At 43.0% G+C, this 23429-nt stretch overlaps 1 protein-coding gene across 22 annotated transcripts in view; it reads left to right on the top strand.

Moving 5' to 3' along the window:
- Positions 1-23429, top strand: part of LOC105478829 (DLG associated protein 1) — a 493816-nt gene that overhangs the window by 326596 nt on the left and 143791 nt on the right. For 11 of the 22 annotated variants that reach the window (XM_071085837.1, XM_011736484.2, XM_011736482.3 and 8 more), the window contains one exon: positions 10139-10168. The exons of the other annotated variants lie outside the window; for them this stretch is intronic. In XM_071085837.1, the coding sequence (XP_070941938.1) occupies positions 10139-10168 (30 nt within the window). The remainder of the gene's footprint in view (positions 1-10138; positions 10169-23429) is intronic. 22 annotated transcript variants of the gene reach the window in all.

Raw genomic sequence — 23429 nt, 5'->3', positions numbered from 1 at the left:
GCAAGAATATTATGGAGAAATGGAAATCCTCTTTTCTCCAGTTGGAACCCTACTAAACCCATTTAATGAAATATTGTACACAGACCCATTTGGAGGTCATTATTAGGAGAAATATAAAGAGGTAAAACAAAATATTTTTTAAATTTATGAAATGGAAATTACATAAAGGGCACTTGTAGAGACCTGGGCTTATTTTATACACCGCAAAAATGATAAAGTAATCTTTAAGTAGAGCAGATATTTTAAGGACTATTTCCAGCGGAGCATGTATTTTCCATATCCATAGAGCTAAGTAGGGGAATGCATTTTTAAACAGTAGGAATACAGATAAGGCATTAAGAAAATAATACTGAGAGCAATGGGTATGGAAGGTAGAGAATTTACCTAGCTATCAGGACTCAGGAAGCAGCAATTACTTCTTCCATTTTTAGAGGAAGGGGGTGGGGGTGGGGGAAGAGCTCCTGATCTAGTAACAAATTGTTTCTAAACTTAAATTGAGAAACATTTTAAACAGTTTGAGCATCCACGATTTTCTTTAGACTTTTAGGAGAGCTCTCTAACTTCCAACTACAGACATAAATGTGAACAGGCACTGATTACTTTTTTCTCTATGCATTCCTGCGCCCACACACCCAGAGGCTCTCTTATGCTTCCTCTTCCCCAGCGGTTACAAAAAGGAACTCCAGCAACTTCAGTTGTGCTTAGCTGCCTTCACAGACAATAGCAAAGCAGGACCAGTGGCCTCATATTAAGTCACACTGTCTTTCCCCAGTTACAATGGCTGAGAACCCAGATTTTCACAAGGTGCAAAGAAAAGAATATTGACATGGTTATTAAAAGCTATGGTGAGAAGGGAGTCTTTATCAGTTGCTTCAAATATTTCATTCACCTTCTTGACAAATATTTATTCTGCACTTACTATGTCCAGACATGGTGCTGAACTCGGGGAATTCACTGGTGATCAAAAGCAGTCTTACCCTTTGTTCTCATGCAGTTTACCATTTAGGGGTGGAGACTAGCATCAATCAAATAATCACAGAGATAACTGCACTGAAACAAAGAAACAGTTCTTGTGGGAGAATCTACTGTAACAAAGTGACTAATCTAGAGGCTTAGGGAGAAATTCCCTGAGAAAACCCTCATTAGCTGGGAGTCAAAGGATCAAGAAGGGTGAGGGATGGCACGTGATAATTCTGCATTAAATATTAGTAGAACTGAAAGGGTGATGTGGCTGGAGTACCAAGAGCTAAGGGACAGGGCACATGTGTAGCCAGAAAATGTATGCACAGCTGACTATGTCTGTCATCTGTTGCTACATACCTTATTACCCCAATGTGGAGCAGCTGAAAAACAATCCTTGTATTATACCTTATGATTTTGAATCAGGAATGTAGGCAGGGTTCAGCTGGGCAATTCTTCTGTTTCACATTCAGCTAGAAGTTGGTGTAGTAGTCAGAGTTCTCCAGAGAAATAGTATATCCATATATGTGTGTGTGTGTGCATATATGTATACTGACCCATAATTATGTAGGCTGAGAATTCCCAAGATCTGCAGTCAGCAAGCAAGCTGGAAACCCAGGAGAGCCAATGGTATAGTTCCAATCTGGGTCCAAAGACCTGAGAACCTGGAGAGCAATTACGTAAGTTCCAGTTCAAGTGGAAGTCCAAAGGGAGGAGAAGACTGATGTCTCAGCAGGGAGAGAGAATTCTGTCTTACTTGGCCTTTTTGTTCTATTCAGGACTTCAACTGATTGGACAAGAACCACACACCTTAGGGAGGGAAGTCTGCTTTACTCAATGAACTGATCCAAATGTTAATCTCATCCAGAAACACCTTCACACACACTCTGAATAATGTTTGTTCAAATCTCTGGGCACCTCATGACCCAGTTGAGTTGACACACAAACTAACCATCACAGGCTGGCCTAGAGAGTCCAAGATGGCATTATTCACATGCCTGGCACCTTGATTTCCATGGCTGGGAGTGTGGGCTCCTGATCAATAGCAATATGGTAACTGTTGATTAGAGCGCCTGTAATTGGCAGCCTTGTGGCTTCAAGACCCCTTACATGTCAGTTCACGGCTTCCAGTTTAGATTGACCTTTCCTATCCAAGAGATAGGAAATCTTAAGGTCTTAAGGTCTGAGCCCAGATGCTGGCAGAGCATCATTTCCATCATATTCCTAGTGATGGCCAAAGCAGTCCACAAGCCCACTCAGATCAAAGGGAATAACGAAGATGCCACCTCTGAATGGGAAGAGTTTTAAATAATTTGTGGCCATGATTAGTCATCCATGCTTCAGCCTCTGGACACAAATTATTCACATCTTCTGTAAGGCAGAATATACTCACCCCTTCTAAAGACTTACCTCATCCCCAGCTCAAGTTTGAGATTCAGGTTCTTACCATCTAAATAAGGTTCAGTTGCTGATGGGGCCCATTTGATGCTGTTGTCTAGTACAATTTCTCTCAATATGAAGACCTGTGAACTAAAAACACAAGGTATCTGCCTCATATATGCCCAACATATACTGATAATACAGGGATGGGATAAGTGCTTGGGATACTCCCACTCAAAGAGTGGATAAACAGCTATACGCCAGGTATTACCATAGCAAGTCTGAAATTCACATGCTGCCAGTTCCTTGGCTACAGGGCCCAGTGCTACTCTCCGGAATGATTCTCTGCAGCTCTTGGATCCACCCTCTAGACTCTTGTTGCACCTTCTGAGTTGTCCCCTTTCCATAGGAAATAGCACTTTCAGCTGAATAATCTTCTCAGTTTATGTTTCACCCATAAAAGTTTGGGGGCTCTAAGGACTCTTTGCACTTTACCTCTGCCTGCTTTCTGCAAGCTGATTATGTGTGTACCAATACACTTCTCTTGTAATCTTTGTGGGCATCCTTTGAATCTTATTAGGTTTCATTCTGTTAAATGAAACACACATCCACAATTCTCTTCAAGACAGTCCCTTCTTTGGTCTAGGCTCAGAGTTGGGGTGCTGTGGGACAATACCCTTAGGATTCTTTTTTTCTTTCTTTTTTTTTTTTTTTTGAGACGGAGTCTCGCTCTGTCGCCCAGGCTGGAGTGCAGTGGCACGATCTCAGCTCACTGCAAGCTCCACCTCCTGGGTTTACGCCATTCTCCTGCCTCAGCCTCCAGAGTAGCTGGGACTACAGGCGCCCACCACCTCACCCGGCTAGCTTTTGTATTTTTTTTTTTTTTTTTTTTTTGAGATGGAGTCTCACTCTGTCGCCCAGGCTGGAGTGCAGTGGCCGGATCTCAGCTCACTGCAAGCTCCGCCTCCCGGGTTTACGCCATTCTCCTGCCTCAGCCTCCCGAGTAGCTGGGACTACAGGCGCCTGCCACCTCGCCTGGCTAGTTTTTTTTGTATTTTTAGTAGAGACGGGGTTTCACCATGTTAGCCAGGATGGTCTCGATCTCCTGACCTTGTGATCCGCCCGTCTCGGCCTCCCAAAGTGCTGGGATTACAGGCTTGAGCCACCGCGCCCGGCGCTTTTGTATTTTTTAGTAGAGACGGGGTTTCACCGTGTTAGCCAGGATGGTCTCGATCTCCTGACCTCGTGATCTGCCCCTCTCGGCCTCCCAAAGTGCTGGGATTACAGGCTTGAGCCACCATGCCCGGCCACCCTTAGGATTCTTAAAAGCCTTTTTGTCTATTTTAGAAACTCTATGAGGTACAGGCATATAAAAGTATTTTACAGCCACCCCCTAGGAATGTTAAAACAATTTTTGTTTTGTTTTGTTTTGTTTTACTCAACACATTCTAGCTCTTTATTGTCTCCAAATTTTGTTTGAAAACTGAACAGTTCTTTTTTGACTTGTCTTTCTCTACCTGCACCTTTTATTAGTGTAGCTTTTAAAAAAACTTTTAGGCCGGGCGCGGTGGCTCACGCCTGTAATCCCAGCACTTTGGGAGGCCAAGGCGGGCGGATCACAAAGGCAGGAGATCGAGACCATCCTGGCTAACACGGTGAAACCCCATCTCTACTAAAAATATTTTTTTAAAAATGAGCCGGGCACGGTGGCGGGCGCCTGTAGTCCCAGCTGCTTGGGAGGCTGAGGCAGGAGAATGGCGGGAACCCGGGAGGTGGAGCTTGCAGTGAGCCGAGATCGCGCCACTGCACTCCAACCAGGGGGACAGAGCGAGACTCCATCTCAAAAAAAAAAAAAAAAAAAACTTTTAAAATAAAAATGGCACTTTAAGCATTCTGCCTAGGAATTTTCTTACTAAAATCCATGGGTTCATTGAGTATATTTTCTATTTTCCACATTACTACAAGTGATAATGTTGGCAAATTCTCTGCCACTACCTTTTCTCCAGGCCCCAGTGACAATTTTCGGTGCTCCCAGGCTTCACCAACAGTCTCCTCAAGACCTTACAGCTGGCCGGGTGCAGTGGCTCACGCCTGTAATCCTAGCACTTTGGGAGGCCGACATGAGTGGATTGCCTGAGCTCAGGAGTTCGAGACCAGCCTGGGCAACATGGTGAAACCCTATCTCTTCTAAAATACAAAAAAAATCAGCCAGGCATGAGAGGCTGAGGCATGAGAATTGCTTGAACCCAGGAGGCGGAGGTTGCAGTCAGCCAAGACCGTGCCACTGCACTCCAGTCTGGGCAACAAAGTGAAACTCTGTCTCAAAAAAAAAAAAAAAAAAATAGATATTATAGCTTCTTCCTTCTGCCTAAACTTGACACTTAGGCTCAGCTGATGTTTATCAGAGTGTCTGCACGTGGCCTTTCCATCAGAACTGTCTTAGGACTTGTAACCTGCTGTCTCAGGCTTCCCAGAAGGAGTGCTCCATGAGACCAGAGTGCAAGCTGCCTGTTTCATGAGATCTGGGCAGAGAGCATCATTTCCTCTGTATTCTAATGGTGAAAAGCAGCCACAGAGTTTACCCAGATTCAAGGAGAGGAGACACAGCCTCCACCTCTCTGTGGGAGGAGTATGGAAGAATTTGTGGCAATTTTTATTCACCTATAACTGACATGATAGAGGGTTTTGCAGGTAATGTTAAGGCTTTTTATCTTAAGAATTTCACTGGGCACTGTGGTACATGCCTATAATCCCAGCTACTTGGAAGTCTGAGGCAAGAGGATCACTTGAGCACAGCAGTTGGAGACCAGCCTAAGCAATATATTGAAACTTCATCTAAAAAATAAATGAATAAAATAAGACTTGGAAGGCTATTACATGAGCTTTAGAAAAAGTCACTCCAGCTGCAGCAAGGGAATAACTTAGAAAAAGGATATTAAAGGCTGAAGTTCTTTTTTAGTTCCTCTTTCTCTATTGTGCCTTATCATACAGTTTCCTGTGAACATTGCTGTCATAATTTGGCCCAGGGTGATGACAGTTGAGACAAGAGAACTGCAGATTATTGAGGTATTTGAATATAAAGTTAACTAACTAATATTTCTTGAAGTCCATTTAGGGCATAATTTTGTCTCCAAGTAGCCAATAAACTTACTTCTCAGAGACCTTGCCAACACTGGAACCCTAAAACACCTAAAAATTTACTATAAGTTACATGTATTCACTCTACACATAGATTTTGACTAACTCCTTATAAAGAACAGCCTCTAAGTAGAAATAGACAGTGGTCAATATAATGAAATCTGAGTACTCAGCTCAATAACATCCATAATGGAAATAACATATTTGAAGTACATTTGCTGGGATTGATAAGATCCTCCTTGAGGATACTTGGGAATGATCACTTTTTCATTCAGTAAATATTTTTTGTGTGTTTGCTCTATGCTACAAACTTCTAGGCAGAGGAGTTCCAGTAGCAAAGAAAACAGACCAGGTTCCTGCTCTCATTCTGATTATATTCTAATGAGGAGGACAGATGTAAACAAGGAAGCAGATGTAAAATCAATGAGATAACTGCAGTGATAAGTGCTATTTTTAAAAAATATAAGAAAGCCAGTTGTGGTGGCATGTACTTGTAGTTCCCGCTACTTGGGAGGCTGAGGCTGGAGAATTGCTTGAGGGCAGAAGTTCAAGGCCAGCCTGGCCAACAAAGTGAGATGCCCCCCGCCATCCTTTTAAAAAATAAAAATTAAATAAATAAATAAATAAAAGAGAGCAATGGGGTAGAGAGTTATTTCTGGCCTGCTCTAAATACAGTCATCAAGGAAGACTCTCTGAGGAAGTTATATTTGAAGTCAAATATGAACAAAAGAAAAGAGCTGGCTATAGGAAGATTGAGCAGTTTAGGGCAGCAGGCAAGAGAGACTGAGCAGCAAGTACACTAGCCAAGGGCAGAAAGGAAAGAGCATTGCAAAGCACAGAGAAAAACCATGTGGCTAATGGGTCTGGAATAAGGGGAACAGTCACGTGAGATGAAGTAGAAGAAATAGGGAAATAGGCCGGGCGTGGTGGCTCACGCCTGTAATCCCAGCACTTTGGGAGGCCGAGGCAGGCAGATCACGAGGTCAAGAGATCAAGACCATCCTGGCCAACATGGTGAAACCCTGTCTCTGCTAAAAATACAAAAATTAGCTGAGTGCGGTCAGGCATTCTTGTAGTCCCAGCTAGTTGGGAGGCTGAGGCAGGAGAATCGCTTGAACCTGGGAGGCAGAGGTTGCAGTGAGCCGAGATTGCACCACTGCACTCCAACCTGGGTGGCAGAGGGAGACTCCGTCTCAAAAAATAAGAAAGAAAAAGAAAATATTGAGCTGAGAGAAAAACAGTTGAGTTTGTTTTCTGTTGTTGTTTTCAATTGTATTTTTCAAACACTTCTGCAGACTATGAAAAAGAAACCAAGGGGAGGGGGGTAGCATCCGTGTGTGTGTGTGTGTGTGTGTCTATATATACATATAAAAATATATGTGTTACGGCTTACCCTGAATTCCAGGCAATGTCAATGTTAGCCTCTTACCAGATAATGTCTGTTGTGTGTCCTGGAAGTCAGCAGTGCTATGTGTAGCTTTTAACATCAACATCAACATCAATCCCCTCTTAAGTATTCAAATTTTAAAAAAACATTTACATTTTGAGATAAATGATCTTTCCCACTCGTTGTACAATTTTGTGTATCATGTTAATATAAGGTATCCAACTAGATATAGCTCGTTCTAAATTTTCACTGTAACATAGTTACTTCCCAATATAAAGGCCTACCCTACTATACAGAATAATTTGACTTGGGGTTTACAAATATGCGAAAAGTCTATTTGGAGCTAATGAATCACATGTTTTTCTTAACATAAGGTTTATAATTAGAGATCTCATTTTTGTTTGTATTTGAGCTTACCTTGTTTTCCCAAGTCAATAAATGATTATTGGGCTGTCCTTCACTGCCACCCCTGTCTTCCCTGAGAATTTGTTTAAATTTTCTTGTTTTCTTGCATGAATCCTGTTTCTACATACTGATCAGAGCACATTGTTATCTTTTCAGTTGAATGACATTTGCTGACATAATGATTATGCTCAAAAATGAATATGGCTGAAAAACTTGTTATTCTGATGTATATAATAATTCTACTCTGAAAAGATGAGGTCATTGCTTAATAAGTCAATTACTTGTACCTGACTTTGCATCTTGGTTTAGTTGCCTGACCAAAAGAACATCAAATCCAGTCAAATCCATTGATATTGTGATTATACTAGTTGATTGTCAATGACTGTTATTTCCAAGACAATGTATGCATAGTTTATTTTTGCAATGAAAGGCTTTACAGGTTTTGAAATAACTGGCAAAATAATAGTAAATCCTAAGTTTACTTCCATTTGTCTTGTTCAATTAAATTATAACCCCCTTTATGAAGATCTCAGGGAGGATCCTGAAGTTCAAGGTCTTCCCTGGGCCTGAGCAGAAAGAAGCATCAGTTATGGCAGTGGTACCCTAAAGCAGGTTCATACGGGCTTGCAAGAGCCAGATGTTACAGTTTCAGACATTTTGGAAGCCCATTACTACAAATTAAAATGTATAACTTACATTTAGATAAATTATATCAAAAACAAAGTTATAAATATTTAAAACTCATCATTTCCTAGTCATGTTTCTATCCATGCTCTTGAGGTTACATTCTACCATACCCGTATGGTGGAAATACTACGTGCTGGTGTGGTCACTGCACATGTCTGCCCAACTTTACATACACTGACAAATATGCCATGGTTCGAGTACTGACATAGTATGGAAGCTGAAAGAGGCTTTAATTTAATAAAAATAATTTATATCACATAAAAGATATAGTAACAGTAACTTTGTTGGGAAAAGGGTAAACTGGGATGCAACTGAATGAATGATTGTTGATCATGGTTGAACTGCTGGCTACAGATACAAGAGTTTGGCCAAGATGAACAAAAGAATTCCATGGCAACCAATTCTCTATATGGAATTTGCCATAAAGAATACTGTATATTTCACTGTTACTTGTAGACTGTCTGCCACATATCCTTCGTATCAGCAAAATTTATAATAAACATATGGACATATATATGCATACTTCCTCCCCTAGAGAGTTTCTTATTGAACGTTGGACCAGCGTTGGACACCACTGGTTATGCAGGAAAGATGAAATTCAATAGGAAACAAGCTTCAAAGCAGCTTTTCCAGAAAGTCATAAGGAAGAGCAATGTGAACATAATCTGTTCAAATCAGTGTGTGTTCATGCTGATACCAATTCGATTTACCAGTATTGAAAAGAATTTTATTTGCAAACTCCTCCAGTTTGAAAGAGAACCAGGACTTCAACCAAATGAAACTGCAGACATTTTTGTTCAGCCTAAATGATCATGACTATTGCATAAGATTAGATATTATTTATTTTTAACTATGACTTATAAAAAATGCTTTTCAAAGGTCTTAGTTTATCTTACTTTGGTATTTTCACCTTTAAATTCACCAAAAAGCCAGACGCAGTGGCTCACGCCTGTAGTCCCAGCACCTTGGGAGGCCGAGGCAAGTAGATCACAAGGTCATGAGATCAAGACCATCCTGGCTAACACAGTGAAACCCCGTCTCTACTAAAAGTACAAAAAATTAGCAGGGCGTGGTGGTGGGCACCTGTAGCCCCAGCTACTCGGGAGGCTGAGGCAGGAGAATGGCGTGAACCCAGGAGGCAGAGCTTGCAGTGAGCTGAGGTCACACTACTGCACTCCAGCCTGGACGAAAGAGCGAGGCTCCGTCTTAAAAAAAAAAAAATTTTTTTTCACCGAAAAGGTGCATAAATATCAGTCAGGGGTACTGACTTGCTTCATGAAAAACTTGAGTTGCTCAGATAACCCGTTCAGTCTCTCGCTTGCGGGAGCTGAAAGCTAAACCCATCAGACCAAGAAAAGGGCTCTGGCCCAACCACCCCAGAGAAGAAAGTTACCAGATCACACCATGGTTTTTCTGTTTTTGTTTTGTTTTGTTTTGTTTGAGACGGAGTCTCGCTCTGTCGCCCAGGCTGGAGTACAGTGGCATGATCTCGGCTCACTGCAAACTCCGCCTCCAGGGTTCACGCCATTCTCCTGCCTCAGCCTCCCGAGTAGCTGGGACTACAGGCACTTGCCACCACGCCTGGCTAATTTTTTTGTATTCTTAGTAGAAACGGGGTTTCACCATGTTAGCCAGGATGGTCTCGATCTCCTGACCTCGTGATCCACCCACCTCGCCTCCCAAAGTGCTGGGATTACAGGCGTGAGCCACCGCGCCCGACCCACACCATGGTTTTTAACCATCTGTTACATGTTTCAACAGAAACTCTGTCCTAACATGCATCAAATGATCTCTATATACAGTACCATAGAGGAAGTGCTTGTCCCTGGCGTCCTATTGTGTGAACTTTTATTGATCCATAATCTGGTATAATTTATACACAGAAATAAGTCACTCAGACAGACTTGGCTTTTGTCCCATCCAAAAACATGTTTGATCTCATTTTTAGTGAAAAATTTCCCCAAATGGTTTTAGTGGGGGAAAAGAAGACATCCATGAAACCTGGTTAAGACTAAACATTATTTTATTTTTGAAGTTGGTATTTGTTTAGTTACATTCTTGCAATGCCAGCAAAAAAAAGAAAAAGAAAAGTCTAGATCTGAAGCATGCGTGTGTTATGAGAAGCCTGGAAAAGGCGATTTGGGTCCATTGTATAACTGCCACTTTTTGTTTTTATTCAAGGTGTCATAAAACTGAGTTCTGCAGTTGAAGGTATGTTTTTACAACCGCAAAATCAATAATGTTTTGCTTAAAGGTTGCACAGCGCGGCTTGTAGCTAAAAAGCTTCTGTGGCAGTGGTGTTTGACGCCATGTGCGAATTGCCAGCTATTGCCATTGCATCTGTGTTTCTCCTTGTTCAGGTCATTTTATGCTGCAAAGCTCTTAGCCCTCCTCAAGTGGCGTTTGCAATGACCTGAGAGGGCAGCACCAACATGTCTGTTTCTGTCTCCTGATGTGACTGCCTCGGAGCTGGTGCTCCTCAGAGAGCCTGGGCTCTTCTGTGGCCTTATTTGAGGCTGGACATGGTCTTGTCGGGAACCTTTGCCCTGGATCTTTCAGCAGAGCCTGGTCTAGAGCGTCCTTTATCCCAACAGAGCAGACGTGTTTTCCCAGGAAGTATGTGGGCATGAAGAGTCATTAAGGCTTCTCCCTGATGAGAAAATGAGATGGTTAAGGCATTTGCCAGTCTCATTGCGGGTTCCTCCTGGGCAGCGTGGCCCACCACCACCAGGCATAGTGAAGACCAAGTTCCTTTACTGTTGTCCATGTCGGTGAGCGGCAGTTCCCTTCAGTCATGCATTCAAAAAGCTGAGAAGAAAAGGAAGGATTTAAGGAAAGTACAAAAGAGACATTAAAGCAAAGTGTTTTGCTGAGTAACCCCAAGAATATTAAAAATGACCTCATTTTCTGAAATGATTAATTGGTTATTGGTGTAAAATTGATCTCCTTAGCCTCATAGGAGTTTCACAAACCAAAAGTAGAGACTGTCATTTTCTTCTTTTGTGAGTTTCTGTGTTTGTTTTGGGGGGGCGTGCGTTCTCGTTTATTGGGAGTTTGTCGGTCATGCTTTGGAGGTTTCTTCATCCTCACTTAATCAGGGGAGGCTGCATGGAAGAGGTGGTGGGTTTTCGGGTGAGTTTTCAATTTAAAGGGAGATGTGGCTGGCTTGGTGAATGGGCAATGCATGGAGGTGGGAAGTGGGAAATTGCACTGGGGGTTGGAGTGGTGAGGCCATTCAAGGGGCTGGAGTTTCAAGGTTGGGAGGTGGGAGAGTAGGTCAGTTATGTACCCATGGGACTGGCAAATCCAAAGTGAGGGTGCCCTATCCCTTTGGTGGATTTAGTACCATCACATTTTACAAAACCAAGTTGAAAAGGCAGTATTTCTGGCATTTGTGGCGGAAAGTATGTTGCTACTCTAAACTGGGCAAAAGGTGCAGGCAGCGGTGTTTCAAGGTGGAGAGAAAAAACCTTCTCATCTCAGGGAAAAAGTGCAAGTTGCAGGCCTCTGGTAGGCCAAGCAGAAATTCAAGTTCCCTTTACCCATCAAAATGGAATTTTACTGAAGGACAATCCAAGCTCCTCCCTGCCTAACAAGAAATAAGAGACACAGAAACAAAATCAAGCAGCACCATGAGAATGACCTTGGCTGCAGAAACTCCCAGTAGCAATTTCAGCACTGAGTTTCAGTTAATTATCTGTTGAATTACAGATAACAGCTGTTCACTCTGGGCCGTTTTGATGTTTTATCAAGGAATGGCTTTGAAGTCATAGTTTTACATTGCCTGCTTGGTTCGAGTGCAGTATTTCACTTACAACAAAAGGATATAGCGACAAAATACAATTTTCATTTTAACAGTCAGAAAGTCAAGAGAGCACTAAGTAATTTTTAAACTATTGTTTTGCTAGAGGTTACTAGTGGGTGTCATGGCTTGTCTGCACCCCCAGAACAGGGTTCTGTTCTCTCCAGAAAGATGAGAGTTTGAGGGAAAATGAAGGCAGGAAGCAGAATGACTGCTTGGGGCTTGTCTGGCAGCCTCTGGCCACCTTCCTCATCACTCAGCCTCCTCTGAGTCCCTGGGGCTCACAGGAAGTTCTCTGGAGTTGCTGCGGATACCGGAAGTCAGGCCCACTGCCGCTGTTGCTTGAGCATCTTTTGGGCAGCTTGTTGTCTGAGGCTCGGGAGCATGCTGTGTTGTAACCGTGTTAGAATATCTGTGTGCAGGGGCAATTTGGGAGTGCGGTTGTTGGGGTGGGGGATGTGTGTTCCATGCATGCATTCTCAGTGCATCTGAAACGTGGAACTCCTACAAGCATGCTCAGTGGCATGTGTGTCGGACACTATCTCTTGATGAGAAATCAAACCTCAGATGGTCGGCCTTGCCACTGCTTAGCTAATTACCGTACTTGCAACTTTCTATCTGTGGAATGAATTCAAGGCAGTTTCGTACAGCTTTTCATATCAAAGAGTACGCACATCAGTGGAAGAAATCCACTGTCAGAAATGAAACCTCTTTCCTTTTTTTTTTTTTAAAGACTCTGCTCTGTATTATCCTAGAGCTCTGAAAATAGTATTAATATTTTAGGTAGATTCTCTTATTCTTTTCAAGGAAAAATGATTGCCAAAGTCCTAAGAGAAAAACAAACCAAGATTCCATTTGCCACTCCCTACCAAGTGTTTATGGCAGGCAGTTCTGTTTCTTCTTTTCTGGAAGGGGTGCCCTCTTCTGCACTGTGCAGCTTCATATCAGCTTTTTAAATCATCAGAAAGAAAAATCCATTTTGTATCTCATGAATGCTAAGGTTAAAGGTGGAATGTCCTTTGAATTTAAACAGAAACACTCATCAATGCTTTGATTATGTTGCGATGAGGAAAAATATGTGAACAGGGAAAAAGTTCAGTTTGAAAGAAATAATTGCAAAGTTTTATCGATAACACTGATGAATTCTCACCTCCGATTTTAGACTGATAATCCTCGACTCCAAGAAAATTTGGGTAAGAGAGAAACATCCAGACAGCAATTTGAGGGAAGGGGGAGACAGTCGCACCAATGGCAGCGAAGGAAAAACCACTCACAACAAGAATTCCACAAGAATCTTCTAAATATTTCTCTGAATAGGGTATTTTCTCTTGATACTGGAGCTGGGAGATAGATGTAGGGCTACGTATTTTCACAAGTAGGACCAAAACATTGGCCTTATCAAGAAGTGGGAACACAGGTCGTGGAAGAGCTGAGTCACCCCTGAGTCCGAATGGCTCTGATATTCTATAGGCAGCTATTTCTTTCCAGGGAAGGAGGGGCCACCCGAGCCGGAAACTCTTGGTCCAACTGAAGTGGTGTATTCGCACACGGGGAGTGGGAGTGTTTCGGCAGTCACAGGCCTGGAGGGGCAAGATGAGCCAGCCGTGGTGGTAGGCGGATGCAAGTCTTCGCCACTGATAACCGGCGCGTGTTCTGTGTTGAGACTTGTCTCCAAGGCGATTTGTTTATACCTTGTAGGCGAGAATCCGAAATACCAAAGGGACATCACATTCTTTTGAAAGCCCGTATGAAAACAACGAAGGTTGTCTTCTGTGGAAAAGTTCCATGTCTCTAAATAGAGGAACAGATGAGCCTCTCTGAAGAAATCAAATAAATGAGGGCTGGGCGCGATGGTTCACACCTCTAATCCCAGCACTCTGGGAGGTTGAGGCAGGAAAATAGCTTGAGGCCAGGTATTCCCAAGCTCTGGGCCACAGAGCAAGAGTCTCCCTCACCTCTACAAAAAATATTTTGTAATAGTTAGCTGGGTGTGGTGGCATATACCTGTAGTCCTAGCTACTTGGGAGTCTGAAGTGGCAGGATCAGTTGAGCTCAGGAGTTTGAGGCTGCAGTGAGCTATGATTGCACCACTGCACTCCAGCCTCATCAACAGAGCGAGACCCTGTCTCTAAAATAAAATTTTTTTTTTTTTTTTTTTTTTTTTTTTTTTTTGAGACGGAGTCTCGCTCTGCCACCCAGGCTGGAGTGCAGTGGCTGGATCTCAGCTCACTGCAAGCTCCGCCTCCCGGGTTCACACCATTCTCCTGCCTCAGCCTCCCGAGTAGTTGGGACTACAGGCGCCCGCCACCGCGCCCGGCTAGTTTTTTGTATTTTTTAGTAGAGACGGGGTTTCACCGTGTTAGCCAGGATGGTCTCGATCTCCTGACCTCGTGATCCGCCCGTCTCGGCCTCCCAAAGTGCTGGGATTACAGGCTTGAGCCACCGCGCCCGGCCAATAAAATATTTTTAAGGAAAAATTCTGTTGTTCATAGTATGACAAACAATGTGTCCAAAAACACCCCAAATGGATTTAATGTATTAAAAATATTCATAATGTATTGATGTCATTCCCTCTGTAGGTGAACTCTGTCCTTGTCATTGTGTCTTTCTTTCTTCCTTTTTTTTTCATACAGAGTCTTGCTCTGTTGCCCAGGCTGGAGTGCAGTGTTGCAATCTCAGCTCATAGCAACCTCCGCCTCCCAGGTTCAAGCAATTCTCATGCCTCAACCCCCTGAGTAGCTGGGACTACAGGCACACTCTATCATGCCTGGCTAATTTTTTTTTTTTTTTTTTTGAGACAGTCTTGCTCTGTCTCCCAGGCTGGAATGCAGTGGCGCGATCTTGGCTCACTATAACCTCCGCCTCCTGGGTTCAAGTGATTCTCCTGCCTCAGCCTCCCCAGTAGCTGGAATTACAGGTGCATGCCACCACGCCCGGCTATTTTGTATTTATAGTAGAGACAGGATTTCACCATGTTGGCCAGGCTGGTCTCGAATTCCTGATCTCAAGAGATCCACCCACCTCGGCCTCCCAAATTGCTGGGATTACAGGCGTGAGCCACCGCGCCCGGCCTAATTTTTGTATTTTTAGTGGAGTTGGGGGTTCGCCTTGTTGGCCAGCCTGGTCTCAAACTCCTGGCCTCAAGTGATCTGCCCCCCTCGGCCTCCCAAAGTGCTGGAATTACAGGCATGAGCCACCTTGCCCAGCCGAGTCTTTCTGTTTTTGGAGCAAAGCCATGTGCTCAGTGTGTCAGGGTAGACTGTGGTAAATCCTTTAATAAACAGACACTGATGGACTTACCTCCAGTAGTAAATTGAGAATGAAGTTCCAACTTTTTGTTTGTTTGTTTGTTTTTGTTTTTTAGGCAGAGTCTTGCTCTGTCCCCCAGGCTGGAGTGCAGTGGCACGATGTTGGCTCACTGCAACCTCCACCTCCCGGGTTCAAGTGATTCTCCTGCCTCAGCCTCCCGAGTAGCTGGGATTACAGGCGCCTGCCACCATGCCCAGCTAATTTTTGTATTTTTAGTAGAGACGGGGTTTCACCATGTTGGCCAGGATGGTCTCGATCTCCTGACCTCATGATCTGCCCACCTTGGCCTCCCAAAGTGCTGGGATTCCAGGCATGAGCCACTGTGCCCGGCCAACTTTTTTTTTTTTTTTTTTTTTGAGACGGAGTCTGGTTCTGTCACCAGGCTGGAGTGCAGTGGCGTGATCTCAGCTCACTGCAATCTCCGACTCCCTGGTACAAGCAATTATCCTGCCTCAGTCCCCTGAGTAGCTGAGATTCCAGGCGTGCACCACCACACCCAGCTAATTTTTGTATTTTAGTAGAGATGGGGTTTCACCATGTTGGCCAGGATGGTCTCGAACTCCTGACCTCAAGATCCACCCACCTCAGCCTCCCAAAGTTCTGGGATTACAGGAGTGAGTCACCATGCCCGGCCAGTTTCAACATTTTTACTACTGGAAATCAAAACATTAGTCAGATAACTGACAGAGATAGGGTAAAGCTGTGTCTCAGAAGGAGTTCCTTCCTTCCACCAGCGTGGCAGGCGGCAGTGTGTCAGGAATACTAAATGGAATATTATAGAAACTGAGAACAAAACTCAAGAAACTTGTTTCTGCAAAGAAACCCAGACATCCTGTTTATAAGAGTGATGTGGAGGCTGGAGCACCACACTAAACAAACAAATGTTCTGTTCTCAGATATATCTTGCAGACACTTGTCATTATACTTTTGGCTAAAAGTTATATATTTTTTTTTCTTTTCAAATTTTTTTTTTTTAGAGACAGGGTCTCTCTATGTTGCCCAGGGTAGTGTCGAACTCCTGGCCTCAGGTGATCCTGCTGCCTTAGCCTCTGCATCCAGCCAAAATATTCCTATGAAATAGAAATGTTTCAACCAGGCACGGTGACTAACACCTGTAATCCCAGCACTTTGGGAGGCTGAGGCAGGAGGATCACTTGAGGTCAGGAGTTCAAGATCAGCATGGCCAATATGTGAAACCCCGTCTCTACTAAAAATACAAAAAATTAACCAAGCATGATGGCAGGTGCCTGTAATCCCAGCTACTCAGGAGGATGAGGCAGGAGAATCGCTTGAATCCAGGAGGTGGAGGTTGCGGTTTGTGCAACTGCACTCCAGCCTGGGTAACAGAGCAAGATCCTGTTTCCAAAAAAAAAAAACAGTAATATCTCTGGGAGCATTGAGAGTTTCCCAAATAGCTTCCTAAGACTAGGACCCTCCTGAAATGACAGAGATGGAGCCATGAGACTCAGAAACTGGAAGATGTGTGGAAAGAATTTTCCAAGGATTAGCCATTTGTAGCCTTGGGATTACCCTCACCTCAGATAAAGTTGACCTCACGTGACCAACAATTGGCCTCATCTCAGAGCTCTTTCACATTTATCTTTTTACTTTTTTTTTTTTTTTAAGTTTCTCTTTTCCCCTCTTTGTTTCCCTCTCCCTCCTCCTCTGTTCCAACTGCCCTTTTCTATTTCTGCGCAGTGTAGAAGAAAGTTTACGGGGGACCTTAGGCAACAGAAAGCCAACCAGTGCCTGGAAGGGTCTGACAAGGAACCGCTATTTGCTTCAGTGTCCTCGCCAATAAAATGAAGACTTCTCCTGGGGCAGTTGCAGAGACTAAACTAGATGCTAGAGAGAAAGCCTTAACACAGTGTACGGAAGGCAGTAGGCGCTCTCCTTCCCTCTTTCCTCTTTCCAATGTCTAATGATCACTTCCACTACAATCGTGGTGTAGCACACTGCTGAGAGTTTCATTTTGGGCAAAGCCACAAACAGAGCCAGCATAAATCCTTGCTTCTCCCCTTTGAGAGTACTTAGAGGGAAGCAACTCCTCCTGTTGGATAGGGCTCTCTGATCACCTTTCTGGGACCTGTGACATCTGCCAGGGGCCAGTCACAGCCCCAGTTTGGAGTGTTCGATTCAGACGAGATTGTCCCCCAGTCTGTTCTTTGAGTCCCAGAAGGTGGGGAGGAGAGGAAAGGTTTTCAGGCTGATACAACAAACAAGTGCTAATTGAAGACCGATTTCATCAATATTAATTGTGTTTTATTACAAAGGAGTTTATACTTGCACAGTGTTCCTGAGCAAGCCATTTGTCACCACTCATCAAGGAAATGAACGTTTTTGAATAAGGAGAACCAAAGTGAATACAACCACAGCTATTCAGAGAGAAGCTTCTCATAAATCTTTGAACTCAATAGCCAAAAACTAATCAAATCTGTGCTGAATGAGCAGCCTTAAGCCCTTAACAACAAATTAGCATAATCCAGAAGACGGTGTGCGTCCCAAGCACCATAACCTGCCCTTCACCCTCCTCCCGGGGGCAGGACATAGGCATTTATAAGTCAAAGGCAAGCTGCAAACGATAATCTGCCACTTGTCACTGATTTATTTTCCCTCTTTTCTTTTTGTTTTTCAAGAGTATAAGTTTCAATGTCTGTGTATTTGTTTTTGTTATTTTGGCAGTGTAGTGAAAGTTTTCAATGTAAACAAAACTCTTACTCTTACAGAACAAGCAGCTCTATTAAATTGCATAAGAAGGCAGTTCTTAAAGACAATGGTCTAATTAGCAGTCTTTGAAGCCAATTCAATAGTAATATCAAAGCCACTTCTAGTATTTCAAGCCCAAATTTAGAAAATGGCCTTGATGTTTTCAGTCTAAAATTATAGTCTGACCTTACTATTCATTTTGGAACACACTATGATTTAGAAAACTGCTGAAATCACTGAATGTTATGAACCTGGAAATCACACCCTCTTAAATGATACATCACACCCATTAAAATTAACTGTAAAATCCATTTTTTATTGATTTTGTTTGAATCTGGTATTCAACTAAGATGCTTACATACGTAAATATGGCCACAGCTGTATATACAACGGTTTTGTTGAATCCATTGATGCTTTAAGTTGAAAGAGCATACATTGTGGGTTTTGTTTGGTTTCACTGAGAAGGCCAAGGGATTTTTCTAGCAATGTTTCAACAAAATGCAAAATTAGATGCCAGCCCAGAAGCTTTAAGGATGCGAAATGTTTTGAAAATACAGATTTTCAGGTATTTCCTAGCTTTAACCAACACGGGTACTTAAGTGAAGGCAGAAGGCAGCCTGGTGCACCTCTGTTGAGTACAATGTTTCTTAAACATGCACCTGTTAAGAGATATGAAGCAAATTTAATTTCCTTTTTAGCCTTCTATATCCCATCGTTGATTTTATACATGCCCTCCTCAAATACGAACTCCTAAAATTGTGTTTGGAACACATATTGGAAGAAAGTATAGAACAGTATATAGGAAAGTTCTAGGTTCAAACTTCATAGCCATAACTTCCCGACTGTGTTGTAATCTGGAGCAAGTTACTCTGTCTGTACCCCAACTTTCCTCGTCTGTAAAATGGGGTAAAGCCACTTAGCACTCCAGATGATTAAGAAGCTTAAATAGGCCGGGCGTGGTGGTTCACACCTATAATCCCAGCACTTTGGGAGGCCAAGGAGGGTGATCACCTGAGTCAGGAGTTTGAGACCAGCCTGGTCAACATGGTGAAACCCCATCTCTACTAAAAATACAAAAATTAGCCAGGCATGGTGGCGCACAACTGTAGTCCCAACTACTCGGGAGGCTGAGGCAGGAGAATCACTTGAACCCTGGAGGTGGAAGTTGCAGTGAGCCAAGATCGTGTCATTGTACTTCAGCCTGGGTGACAGAGCAAGACTCAGTTTAAAAAAAAAAAAAGGAGCTTAAATAAAATCAGATAATGTTGAAGTACCTACTAAACTGTTTAGCATGTAGGCATTCAATATGTTTTAGATACTTATTTATATTGTTTTGTTATTGTTATTGTTTTTATTGTGGGCTTAAAAATTAAATTATAAAAAATTCATATTCTGCTACTTTTACTTGATGTCATTATATATAGACATATATATATATATTTTTTTTTTCTTTTTTTTGAGATGGAGTTTCCCTCTTGTTGCCCAGGCTGGAGTGCAATGGCACAATCTTGGCTCACTCCAACCTCCGCCTCCCAGGTTCAAGCGATTCTCCTGACTCAGCCTCCCTAGTAGCTGGGATTACAGCCATGAGTCACCATGCCCAACTAATTTTTTGTATTTAGTAGAAACAGGGTTTTACCGTTTTGGTCAGGCTGGTCTCGAACTCCTGACCTCAGGTAATCCACCTGCCTCAGCCTCCCAAAGTGCTGGGATTACAGGCGTGAGCCGCCATGCCTGGAGATGTTACAATTTTGTTTTTTTTTTTTGGAGATGGAGTCTCGTGTCTCGCTCTGTTGCCCAGGCTGGAGTGCAGTGGCGTGATCTCAGCTCACTGCAAGCTCCGTCTCCCAGGTTCACGCCATTCTCCTGCCTCAGCCTCCCGAGTAGCTGGGACTACAGGCGCCGCCACCACGCCTGGCTAATTTTTTATTTTTTAGTAGAGATGGGCTTTCACTGTGTTAGCCAGGATGGTCTCGATCTCCTGACCTCGTGATCCACCCGTCTCGGCCTCCCAAAGTGCTGGGATTACAGGCGTGAGCCACCGCACCCGGCCATTACAATGTTTTTTAAACAGCAGTGATCATGTGTCTAAATAACATGAATTTGTTTTTTACTAAATTGAATATTATTTTATTACATGTAATCTAATGAAAATCTTAACTAATGAACTTGATACAATCAAAATCACTCAAGAAAAATGATTAGAATTCTCTACACAACTCTTTCCTTTTCTTTATCTGGTTATGGTTTTGGTTTAAGCATGGAGGGTTTTATTTGTTTTCTTTTCTTATCTTTTTCTTTTTTTGGAGACAGGATCTCACCCAGGCTGGAGAGTAGTGGTGCAATCTCAGCTCACTGTAGCCTTGACCTCCTGGTCTTAAGTGATCCTCCACCTCAGTCTCCCGAGAAGCTGGGATCACAGGTGTGTGCCATCACGCTCGGCTAACTTTTTATTTTTTGTAGAGATGAGGTCTCATTATATTGCCCGGGCTGGTCTCAAACTCCTGGGTTCAAGCTGTCTTCCAGCCTTAACCTCCTAAACTGCTGGGATTACAGGCATGAGCCACCACACCTGGCCTCCTTTTTTAAAAATATTGTTTTGGAGTAGCATTAGTCGAGCAAATACTCATCAAATTAAAAATAGGACATTTGAAAAATACCACCATCAAATGATTTAGGGCATACCAGTCTTTTTCAGTATCATAACTCATATAGAATATTTGTAAGGCATAATGACGTAAAGGATTCAGGCTGCTGAGGTCTGTGGCAGGAAGCACAGAAAGACTGTTTCCAAACATGACATATTATACTTTATTACTTCGTGCTTACTAATCTATTTATGACAAAATTCATGAATAAAGTTATTAAATGCCCATACTACTATCTCATGCCCTATCCCAGGCCATGGGGACAGAAAGATGGAAAGATGAGCCAGACATGGTTCTCCTATCTAGAGACAGCAGCGTATGTGTGAATAGGCCATTATAACTTAATTTAATGAATGCAATGGCAGGAATATATAAAAGGAATTATGTGAACATAAAAGTCAGCCTAGGAACTCTGCCTGGGTGGATCAGAAGGATGCCCCAGTGCAGATGTCTAGGACTTTCAAGCTATGCAGAGGCAAACAGGAAGGGGAGGGCTCACTGAGGGAGACCTAATCCTGCACACAGACAGAAGGATGAAAAACGCCTAGCGCACCAGGAGTCAGATGTGGCTGCAACTCCATGCCCAGAAGGGAAAACAGCCAGGCATGAAGTTGGGAATGCCGGTTGGAAATACATTTTCAAAGTTCCTATAGGCAATACATAGCCAGAAAAGGATGTTATTTATTTATTTATTTTCATTTTCTGTATTGCATATATATATTCACGTAGCTCAACAATTGAAATATGGCAGCCTGGACCACATGGTGAAACCCTGTCTCTACAAGAAATACAAAAATTAGCCAGGTGTGGTGGCATGCACCTGTAGTCCCAGCTACTCGGGAGGCTGAGGTGATCCTCCCACCTGGGAAGTCGAGGCTGCAGTGAGCTGTGATTCCTCCACTGCACTCCAGCCTGGGCTATAGAGTGAGACGCTGTCTCAAGAAAGAAAAACAAAAAACAATTAAAATACGAGGGAAAAATGCATTGACTCAATACCCAGTTCCCATTCCGCTTAACAGGTAACCTACCATGACCTATTTTCTTTTTTCTATATAGATATATGCTTTTTGCATATGTAAACATTATGAGTATGTATTTTTCCCTTTTTTTTACCCAAAAGATAATACATAGATGTACACTATTGTACAGCTTGCTTTTTTCGCTTAACAATGTCTTAGTAATATTTCCATATTTCTATAGAGAACTTTCTAGTTATGTTTTGTAGCTACATAGTATTCTCCTATATGGGTATACTACAATTTACTTAACCAGTTTCTTCTTTGCCACACATTTAATTCGTCCCAATATTTTGCTTTCTCATACAGTTCTTTAATAAATAAATAATAGGCTGGCCACAGTGGCTCACGCCTATAATCCCAGCACTTTGGGAGGCCAAGGCGGGTGGATCATCTGAGGTCAGGAGTTCAAGACCAGCCTGACCGACATGGTGAAACCCCATCTCTACTAAAAGTACAGAAAAATTAGCTGGGCATGGTGGTGGGTGCCTGTAATCCCAGCTACTCAGGAGGCTGAGGCAGGAGAATCACTTGAACCTGGGAGGCGGAGGTTGCAGTGAGCCAAGATCGCACCATTACACTCCAGCCTGGGTGACGAGCAAAACTCCGTCTCAAAAAATAAATTATTAAATTAAATTAAATAAATAATATTGTAAACATATAATTTTGTCCTAATATGTCTTCAGGACAAATCCCTGAAGTGGAGTTACGAGGTCAAAGGTTGTATTCATGAGGTTACGTTTTGCTACAATAAAAAACAATTCTCAAATCTGTCACTAAATATACCAAAAATATTCCAACCCTTGGTACCCGTCCTGTGATGTTCGCTTTGCGGGAGATTCCTGCTCCACACAGTGTCTCAGAGACCCAGGCTTGGGTCCTGTGCCTGCACCATCTGGAACCCACAACCTTCACAGTCATTGCCACAGAAGAGAGACAGCGTTGGACCAAAAGTGACAAACATTATTTCTACTTATATTTTATTGGCTAGAACTAGTCACATGGCCCTGCCAAACTTCAGGAAGGTCAAGAAGTACAGTTTTTTTGTGTGTGTTTCTGGTAGGAGAAGAGAGTACAATACGGGTGAGCACTAATTATATCTATCAGAAAGCATGCATGATTTTTGCATTGGCAAAAGTCTGCCAAATGACCCTCCACAGGCTTTCCCAATAGACACCGCTAGGAGTGCCAGCAGCACTGTTGAAAGCGCCTCTTTCTCCACAGTTTCATCAATATACTCTTTTATCAAACTTTTGGGTTTTCCATTTGTAATACTCTTATTAGGAGCAATGTTGAACCTATATTTGTATTTTCTTTTCAATGAACTGTCATGTCATATCCTTCAGCATTTTGTTTTCTTTTTGTTTTTTTTTTGAGAGGAGTCTCGCTTTGTCTCCCAGGCCGGAGTGCAGTGGCGCGATCTCGGCTCACTGCAAGCTCCGCCTCCTGGGTTCACGCCATTCTCCTGCCTCAGCCTCCCAAGTAGCTGGGACTACAGGCGCCCGCCACCACGCCCGGCTAATTTTTTGTATTTTTAGTAGAGACGGGGTTTCACCGTGTTAGTCAGGATGGTCTCGATCTGCTGACCTCGTGATCCGCCTGCCTCAGCCTGCCAAAGTGTTGGGATTACAGGCGTGAGCCACCGCACCCGGCCTCCTTCAGCGTTTTTTAGATGACTATTAGCCTGAGTTGTTGGAGTTATATATTAGGGAGAATACCCCTGTGATTTTGACCTACCTTCCTTCCTTCCTTCCTTCCTTCCTTCCTTCCTTCCTTCCTTCCTTCCTTCCTTCCTTCCTTCCTTCCTTCCTTCCTTCCTTTCTTCCTTTCCTTCTTTCTTTCCTTCCTTCTTTCTTTCTTTCTCTTTTTCTCTCTTTCTCTCTCTCTCTCTCTCTCTCTCTTTCTTTCTTTCTTTCTCTTTCATCTATCCTCCTGTTTCTACATATACAAAAGGTGGCATATTATATACTCACTTTGCTTTTCAAAATTCC

This window comes from Macaca nemestrina, chromosome 19 (assembly GCF_043159975.1).
Source record: "Macaca nemestrina isolate mMacNem1 chromosome 19, mMacNem.hap1, whole genome shotgun sequence".
NCBI lineage: Eukaryota > Metazoa > Chordata > Mammalia > Primates > Cercopithecidae > Macaca > Macaca nemestrina.
Note: the sequence above shows the minus strand (reverse complement) of the source record. Positions and strands in the feature narration are given on the sequence as shown.